The following is a 10,160-nucleotide window of genomic DNA, read 5'->3' on the forward strand; positions in this document are numbered from 1 at the left end:
GATGTCTCAGTCTCTCTTTCTGATGTCTCAGTCTCTCTCTGATGTCTCAGTCTCTCTCTCTGATGTCTCGGTCTCTCTCTGATGTCTCAGTCTCTCTCTGATGTCTCAGTCTCTCTCTGATGTCTCAGTCTCTCTCTCTCTCTGATGTCTCAGTCTCTCTCTGATGTCTCAGTCTCTCTCTGATGTCTCGGTCTCTCTCTCTGATGTCTCAGTCTCTCTCTCTCTGATGTCTCAGTCTCTCTCTCTGATGTCTCAGTCTCTCTCTCTCTGATGTCTCAGTCTCTCTCTCTGATGTCTCAGTCTCTCTCTCTGATGTCTCAGTCTCTCTCTCTGATGTCTCAGTCTCTCTCTCTGATGTCTCAGTCTCTCTCTCTCTGATGTCTCAGTCTCTCTCTCTGATGTCTCAGTCTCTCTCTGATGTCTCAGTCTCTCTCTGATGTCTCAGTCTCTCTATCTGATGTCTCAGTCTCTCTCTGATGTCTCAGTCTCTCTCTCTGATGTCTCGGTCTCTCTCTGATGTCTCAGTCTCTCTTTGATGTCTCAGTCTCTCTCTCTCTGATGTCTCAGTCTCTCTCTCTCTGATGTCTCAGTCTCTCTCTCTCTGATGTCTCAGTCTCTCTCTCTCTGATGTCTCAGTCTCTCTCTCTGATGTCTCAGTCTCTCTCTCTCTCTGATGTCTCAGTCTCTCTCTCTGATGTCTCAGTCTCTCTCTCTCTCTGATGTCTCAGTCTCTCTCTCTGATGTCTCAGTCTCTCTCTGATGTCTCGGTCTCTCTCTCTGATGTCTCAGTCTCTCTGATGTCTCAGTCTCTCTCTGATGTCTCGGTCTCTCTCTGATGTCTCAGTCTCTCTCTGATGTCTCAGTCTCTCTCTGATGTCTCGGTCTCTCTCTGATGTCTCAGTCTCTCTCTCTGATGTCTCAGTCTCTCTCTCTGATGTCTCAGTCTCTCTCTGATGTCTCAGTCTCTCTCTCTGATGTCTGATGTCTCAGTCTCTCTCTCTGATGTCTCAGTCTCTCTCTGATGTCTCGGTCTCTCTCTGATGTCTCGGTCTCTCTCTGATGTCTCAGTCTCTCTCTCTGATGTCTCAGTCTCTCTCTCTGATGTCTCAGTCTCTCTCTCTCTCTGATGTCTCAGTCTCTCTCTCTGATGTCTCAGTCTCTCTCTGATGTCTCGGTCTCTCTCTCTGATGTCTCAGTCTCTCTCTCTGATGTCTCAGTCTCTCTCTGATGTCTCAGTCTCTCTCTCTGATGTCTGATGTCTCAGTCTCTCTCTCTGATGTCTCAGTCTCTCTCTGATGTCTCGGTCTCTCTCTGATGTCTCAGTCTCTCTCTCTGATGTCTCAGTCTCTCTCTCTGATGTCTCAGTCTCTCTCTCTCTCTGATGTCTCAGTCTCTCTCTCTGATGTCTCAGTCTCTCTCTGATGTCTCGGTCTCTCTCTCTGATGTCTCAGTCTCTCTCTGATGTCTCAGTCTCTCTCTCTCTGATGTCTCAGTCTCTCTCTCTCTGATGTCTCAGTCTCTCTCTCTGATGTCTCAGTCTCTCTCTGATGTCTCAGTCTCTCTCTGATGTCTCAGTCTCTCTCTCTCTGATATCTCATTCTCTCTCTCTCTGATATCTCATTCTCTCTCTCTCTGATGTCTCAGTCTCTCTCTCTGATGTCTCAGTCTCTCTCTCTGATGTCTCAGTCTCTCTCTGATGTCTCAGTCTCTCTCTGATGTCTCAGTCTCTCTCTGATGTCTCAGTCTCTCTCTGATGTCTCAGTCTCTCTCTGATGTCTCAGTCTCTCTCTCTGATGTCTCAGTCTCTCTCTCTGATGTCTCAGTCTCTCTCTCTGATGTCTCGGTCTCTCTCTGATGTCTCAGTCTCTCTCTCTGATGTCTCAGTCTCTCTCTGATGTCTCAGTCTCTCTCTGATGTCTCAGTCTCTCTCTCTCTGATGTCTCAGTCTCTCTCTCTCTGATGTCTCAGTCTCTCTCTCTCTGATGTCTCAGTCTCTCTCTCTCTGATGTCTCAGTCTCTCTCTCTGATGTCTCAGTCTCTCTCTGATGTCTCAGTCTCTCTCTGATGTCTCAGTCTCTCTCTCTGATGTCTCAGTCTCTCTCTCTGATGTCTCTGATGTCTGATGTCTCAGTCTCTCTCTCTGATGTCTCAGTCTCTCTCTGATGTCTCAGTCTCTCTCTCTGATGTCTCGGTCTCTCTCTGATGTCTCGGTCTCTCTCTGATGTCTCAGTCTCTCTCTCTGATGTCTCAGTCTCTCTCTCTGATGTCTCAGTCTCTCTCTCTGATGTCTCAGTCTCTCTCTCTGATGTCTCAGTCCCTCTCTCTGATGTCTCAGTCTCTCTCTCTGATGTCTCAGTCTCTCTCTCTGATGTCTCAGTCTCTCTCTGATGTCTCAGTCTCTCTCTCTGATGTCTCAGTCTCTCTCTGATGTCTCAGTCTCTCTCTCTGATGTCTCAGTCTCTCTCTCTGATGTCTCAGTCTCTCTCTAATGTCTCAGTCTCTCTCTGATGTCTCAGTCTCTCTCTGATGTCTCAGTCTCTCTCTCTGATGTCTCAGTCTCTCTCTGATGTCTCAGTCTCTCTCTGATGTCTCGGTCTCTCTCTCTGATGTCTCAGTCTCTCTCTAATGTCTCAGTCTCTCTCTGATGTCTCAGTCTCTCTCTGATGTCTCAGTCTCTCTCTGATGTCTCAGTCTCTCTCTCTGATGTCTCAGTCTCTCTCTGATGTCTCAGTCTCTCTCTCTGATGTCTCAGTCTCTCTCTCTGATGTCTCAGTCTCTCTCTCTGATGTCTCTCTCCCTCAGGTCTGCTGGAGCTGAACGTGGCCGGCTGCTCGTGGTCCTCGGTCTCGGCTCTCTGTCAGTCTGTTTGTCCATGTCTGCGGCTCCTGGATCTCAGTCGCGTCGAGGATCTGAAGGACTCGCATCTGAAAGAACTGCTGGCTCCGCCGTCCAACGACACGCGCTCTGGTCAGTTTCTACACTCCTGCACGGGGTCATGCTTTAATATAGTGCTGGCAAAATAGGCCGGTTTAAAAGGTTACGGTGACAATCATTTTATTATCAATTCATTCTTGTAAAATTGTCATAAATTAAAAGGTAATGAAACCCTAAACTAAATTTTCTGAAATTTTTACGGAGGTATGTGTGTTGAATGTCATTGAAGAGAATGTTAGCATCTGTTTTCCTTTTTTCCCCCTCATGCATGGATTAACAAAGTTGCCTGAAATAATTAATGTTTAGTTTTCCTGAGGGCCACAGATGAAGTTCGGTCTGATATGTGTGTGTGTGTTAAAGAATCCTTTAGTGCTGAATCCTGTTCTGTTCACACAGACTAGAGTGGCAGTGTGTACGAAACCAAACTGAGCAGCCAGTGGTTGATTTTGAAAATGCTGCTTGAGACTCTTGTGGAAACAGTGAATGTTCAGTACTGAGGATCTGTGTGAGTCGAGAGCTGTAGTGTCTCAGCGCTAACCGTGTGTTCCCGCACAGCTCACGGAGAGAACCGAGGCGGGCGCTTCCAGAACGTGACCGAGCTGCGATTGGCTGGGCTGGAAGTGACCGACGCCGTGTCTCGTCTGCTGGTCCGGTACCTTCCCCACCTGACCAAACTAGACCTGAGCCAGTGCTGCCATATCACAGACCAGACCGTCCACACGCTGACCTCGGCCATGTCCCCGCTCCGAGAGAGCCTCACACACGTCAACCTGGCAGGTAAAGCCCACACACGCCTCACACTCCTCTCACACACTCCACACACACGCCTCACACACGCCTCACACACGCCTCACACACTCCTCTCTCACTCGCCTCACACTCCTCTCTCACTCCTCTCACACACTCCTCTCTCACTCCTCACACTCCTCTCTCACTCCTCACACTCCTCTCTCACTCCTCTCACACACTCCTCTCTCACTCCTCTCACACACTCCTCTCTCACTCGCCTCACACTCCTCTCTCACTCCTCTCACACACTCCTCTCTCACTCCCCTCACTCCTCTCTCACTCCTCACACTCCTCTCTCACTCCTCACACTCCTCTCTCACTCCTCACACTCCTCTCACACTCCTCTCTCACTCCTCTCACACTCCTCACACAATCCTCTCACACTCCTCACACTCCTCTCACACTTCTCTCACACTCCTCACACATTCCTCTCACACTCCTCTCACACTTCTCTCACACTCCTCACACACTCACTCTCAACCTCCTCTCACACTCCTCTCACTCCTCTCACTCCTCTCTCACTCCTCACACTCCTCTCTCACTCCTCTCACACGCCTCACACTCCTCTCTCACTCCTCTCTCACTCCTCTCACACTCACTCTCAACCTCCTCTCACACTCCTCTCACACTCCTCTCACACTCCTCTCACACTCCTCTCACACTCCTCTCACACTCACTCTCAACCTCCTCTCACACTCCTCTCACACTCCTCTCACACTCCTCTCACACTCCTCTCACACTCCTCTCACACTCCTCTCACACTCCTCTCACACTCCTCTCACACTCCTCTCACACTCCTCTCACACTCCTCTCACACTCCTCACACTCCTCACACTCCTCTCACACTCCTCTCACACTCCTCACACACTCCTCTCACACTCCTCACACACTCCTCTCACACTCCTCACACTCCTCTCACACTCCTCTCACACTCCTCACACACACTCCTCACACACTCCTCACACACTCCTCTCACACTACTCACACTCCTCACACACTCCTTACACACTCCTCTCACACTCCTCACACACTCCTCTCACACTACTCCCACTACTCCCACTCCTCACACACTCCTCTCACACTCCTCACACACTCCTCTCACACTCACTCTCAACCTCCTCTCTCACACTCACTCTCAACCTCCTCTCTCACACTCCTCTCACACTCCTCTCACACTCCTCTCACACTCCTCTCACTCCTCTCACTCGCCTCACACACCTCCTCTCACACTCACCTCCTCTCACACTCACTCTCACACTCCTCTCACACTCCTCTCACACTCCTCTCACTCCTCTCACTCGCCTCACACTCCTCTCTCACTCCTCTCACATTCCTCTCACATTCCTCTCACACTCCTCTCACACACTCCTCTCACACTCACTCTCACACTCCTCACACTCACTCTCAACCTCCTCTCACACTCCTCTCACACTCCTCTCACACTCACTCTCACACTCCTCACACACTCCTCACACTCACTCTCAACCTCCTCTCACACTCCTCACACTCACTCTCAACCTCCTCTCACACTCCTCACACACTCCTCTCACACTCCTCTCACACTCCTCACACACTCCTCTCACACTCCTCTCACATTACTCACACTCCTCTCACATTACTCACACTCCTCTCACACTCCTCACACACTCCTCTCAGACTCCTCTCACACTCCTCTCACACTCCTCACACACTCCTCTCACACTCCTCACACACTCCTCACACACTCCTCTCACACTCCTCCCACACTCCTCACACACTCCTCTCACACTCCTCACACACTCCTCTCACACTCCTCTCACGCCTCACACTCGCCTCAGTTAGTGACATCACCAACTAAAAAATTGACATAAACCCCGCCCCCGGGACACAATTTATCGATTATCAAGACAGAATATGCTAATCAATGACTAGAAGATAACTAAACATCAGCCAACTAACCATTCAGAAATGTCCTGTTCTTCTACATGTCTGACTCCGGTTTGAACATAAAGGCATTTGCATTTAAAGGATCACACAAAAAAAAACGTTTTTGCTCAGCCTCAAAAAGTGACAATTTTAACATGCTATAATAAAATATCTGTGGGGTATTTTGAGCTAAAGCTTCACATACACACTCTGGGGACATCAGACTTATTTTACATCTTGTGAAAAGGGGCATAATAAGTGCAATAGAGTGTCCTCGCTCACTAATATATCCAGTGAACCTGACAACTGTCACATGACACGAGAGGCATGAAGCAACCGTTACCTTTAGAAAAACACCACCGGAATCCTGTTTGTGATGTAGAACTAGAAAGGTTTGGGTCTGTAAAGTGAACGCGTGTGTGTGTGTGTGTTGCAGGCTGTGTGAAGGTGACGGATCAGTGTTTGCCGCTGCTGCGCCGGTGTGTGTCGTTACAGACGGTGGATCTGCGCTCCTGTGGCCTGATGAACCCTGACCTCTGCCAGTTACACACCTTCCCCTGCGCAGACGACAGAGCGCTGAAGAACAGCTGAACACACACACACACACACACACACACCTTCCCCTGCGCAGACGACAGAGCGCTGAAGTACAGCTCAACACACACTCAACATACACACACTACAAACTCAGACTCACTCGCTCGCTCTGTTTTATTTCTGGATCCGCCGTTTGTGAATTGAGAAATCACATCCAAGTATATATTCCGTGTGTGTGTGTGTGTGTGTGTGTGTGTGTGTGCGTGACGTCTCCTATGGCTGAATGTATGGTCTCACACACGTTCTGGAATCTTAGGTGAAACGAGCCGGTTCTCTCCAAAATCAAAACAATGTTTATTTGCTTTTTGCATAAACAAAATAAAACCCATTTTGGGATCATTATTTCTTTACAAGTGAGCAGATTTAGTCTTATAATCACTAATGACGGTCCCGCATCCGGCTTTAGAATCTGAAGCTAATGAAGAGAAACGTTCCTGTGAGTGAGGAGAATCTGGAGGAAAAGTGCTTGAGTCGCGTGAAAATCTTCATGGCTTGAGTTTGGGGACGACGTGATATTTGAAGTGTTTCTTGAAGTTCACTGATTGTGATGGATCAGGTGTGTGTGTGTGTGTGTGTGTGTGTGAGAACAGTGTTCATGTCTTTAGCGGTGGATCAGTGACGTTCTCTTCTCTTCGGTGTATTGGTGCCACACAGACACAGCACCCCCCCCACACACACACACAAACACAAACACATATACACACACACACCACACACACACACACACGGAGCTGCTGCCGTCCTCTCTTTATTTGTCTTGTCCTCTCGTCACGGATCAGTGTTCTGACGGAACCGGCACTGAAGGACCCGACCCCTCGATCTCGACCCGCGGCGGGTTCTGCCGGCTCTCGACCCGCGGCGGGTTCTGCCGGCTCTCGACCCGCGGCGGGTTCTGCCGGCTCTCGACCCGCGGCGGGTTCTGCCGGCTCTCGACCCGCGGCGGGTTCTGCCGGCTCTCGACCCGCGGCGGGTTCTGCCGGCTCTCGACCCGCGGCGGGTTCTGCCGGCTCTCGACCCGCGGCGGGTTCTGCCGGCTCTCGACCCGCGGCGGGTTCTGCCGGCTCTCGACCCGCGGCGGGTTCTGTACGCTCGCCTCTTCCCTGCTTCAGTCGAGCTCGAGCTGCTGTCACGCTGGATCTGATCACGTCCCACACGAATGTTGCTGCAGATTCTGCTGATCTGGGAAGTTTTCACGAACGCCTGCATGAGGTTCAGGAAACACTGACGGCCTCGCCACACATCGCTGTCACTCGCTCCGGTTCTGATCCAGAATCATCCATACTAAACTTTGCCTTCCAATAGCAATGGAGAAAAGTGACTCTGTTGGGAAACTGTGGCCAATTAATGACATGGAATAACCGGCAAACTGCATTAGAGAATAAAACATTTGGTGTTTCCAACATGATTCAGTGTTATCAAATCCAACATGGCGTCTCTGAGCGCTGGTTTAGCCGCCGGGTCTCGGACTGAACCACTGGTTCTGATGAACATCTGGTTTCTTCTCTCTCCATCGCTGAACTCTGCAACACTTCCAGATCCGATGCATGTCGATTCTCTCTCGGACTCTTCCTCGCACACTTCTCTTCAGTATTGGGTCCAGTACGTGGCAGTGTTTGATGGCAGTAGACACACAGCATCCCTTAAAAGTGACCTCGACAGTGTAGTTGCAATGTCTCTCTTGCTGTTGGTGTTTTTAGATTTCATGTTCAGTGCAGTTCGCATTTAAAAGACGTTCCTGCACATTGGAAAATACCTGTGCGGTTTATAGTGACATATCAAACACTGAGTTTAGCATCAGGTTGTAGTTTTTCTGAAATCAGAATGAATTCAAGTCTAATGTCTTGAAAAGGTTTTGAATACGGTTCCTCTTTCATCCGAACGTGTGTTTTACAGATTCAAAACCCACTAAACTCAATTGCCATGTATGAACCAAACATTCGCCCTGTTAAAGGCCTGAATCATATTCTTGTAATATCTTGCCAAAATTTCCTGCTTTCGGCGTTATATATATATATATGTACGTATGTATGTGTATATATATATATATTTCTTCATTTGCATTGATCCAAGTGATAGAATATGTGAAACAAAGAGGAAAAAGAAAAACAAGGCAGCTACTATAAAAGTGACTACTGTAAAATGTCTAACTAAATAAAGACAATGGGTTTTTTTTATGTGCTTTGCTTCTCTTTCCTTGATGTGCAGCATACACTCCTGAAACACACACACTCCTGAAACACACACACTCCTGAAACACACACACTCCTGAACACACTCACTCCTGAAACACACACACTCCTGAAACACACACACTCCTGAAACACTCACACTCCTGAAACACACACACTCCTGAAACACACACACTCCTGAAACACACTCGTGTTCGAAACACTCCTGACACAGACTCCTGAACACACTCCTGAAACACACTCCTAAACACACTCCGGATACACACTCCTGAAACACACACACTCCTGAAACACACTCGTGTTCGAAACACTCCTGACACAGACTCCTGAACACACTCCTGAAACACGCTCCTGAAACACGCTCCTGAAACACACTCCTGAAACACGCTCCTGAAAAACACTCATGTTCGAAACACACTCCTGAAACACGCTCCTGAAACACACTCCTGAAACACGCTCCTGAAACACGCTCCTGAAACACACTCCTGAAACACGCTCCTGAAAAACACTCATGTTCGAAACACACTCCTGAAACACGCTCCTGAAACACACTCCTGAAACACGCTCCTGAAACACACTCCTGAACACACTCCTGAAACACACGTGTTCGAAACACACTCCTGAAACACACTCATGTTCGAAACACACTCCTGAACACACTTCTGAAACACACTCCTGAAACACACTCCTGAACACACTTCTGAAATACACTCCTGAAACACACTCATGTTCGAAACACACTCATGTTCGAAACACACTCCTGAAACACACTCATGTTCGAAACACACTCCGGATACACACTCCTGAAACACACTCCTGAAACACACTCATGTTCGAAACACACTCCTGAAACACGCTCCTGAAACACACTCCTGAAACACACTCATGTTTGAAACACACTCATGTTCGAAACACACTCCTGAAACACACTCCTGAAACACACTCCTGAACACACTCCTGAAACACACGTGTTCGAAACACACTCCTGAAACACACTCCTGAAACACACTCATGTTCGAAACACACTTCTGAAACACACTCCTAAAAAACACACTCATGTTCGAAACACACTCCTGAAAAACACTCCTGAACACACTCCTGAACACACTCCTGAAACACACGTGTTCGAAACACACTCCTGAAACACACTCCTGAAACACACTCCTGAACACACTCCTGAACACACTCCTGAAACACACTCCTGAAACACACTCCTGAACACACTCCTGAAACACACTCCTGAACACACTCCTGAAACACACTCATGTTCGAAACACACTCCTGAAACACACTCCTGAAACACACTCCTGAACACACTCCTGAACACACTCCTGAAACACACTCCTGAACACACTCCTGAACACACTCCTGAAACACACTCCTGAACACACTCCTGAAACACACTCCTGAACACACTCCTAAAAACACACTCCTGAAACACACTCCTGAACACACTCCTGAAACACACTCCTGAACACACTCCTGAAACACACTCCTGAACACACTCCTGAAACACACTCCTGAACACACTCCTGAAACACACTCCTGAACACACTCCTGAAACACACTCCTGAACACACTCCTGAAACACACTCCTGAACACACTTCTGAAACACACTTCTGAAACACACTCCTGAAACACACTCATGTTCGAAACACACTCATGTTCGAAACACACTCCTGAAACACACTCATGTTCGAAACACACTCCGGATACACACTCCTGAAACACACTCCTGAACACAC

The 10,160-nt window shown here is 48.6% G+C and overlaps 1 protein-coding gene across 3 annotated transcripts in view; it reads left to right on the top strand.

Annotated features, from left to right (window-relative positions):
- Positions 1-8,403, top strand: part of fbxl19 (F-box and leucine rich repeat protein 19) — a 32,808-nt gene extending 24,405 nt beyond the window's left edge. For all 3 annotated transcript variants that reach the window (XM_079590849.1, XM_079590850.1, XM_079590848.1), the window contains 3 exons: positions 2,803-2,967; positions 3,490-3,711; positions 6,065-8,403. In XM_079590849.1, coding sequence (XP_079446975.1) covers positions 2,803-2,967; positions 3,490-3,711; positions 6,065-6,219 — 542 coding nt within the window. In that variant the 3' untranslated portion in view covers positions 6,220-8,403. The remainder of the gene's footprint in view (positions 1-2,802; positions 2,968-3,489; positions 3,712-6,064) is intronic.
- Positions 8,404-10,160: the final 1,757 nt, after the last annotated feature.

This window comes from Phoxinus phoxinus (assembly GCF_949152265.1).
Source record: "Phoxinus phoxinus genome assembly, chromosome: 19".
Taxonomy (NCBI): Eukaryota; Metazoa; Chordata; class Actinopteri; order Cypriniformes; family Leuciscidae; genus Phoxinus; species Phoxinus phoxinus.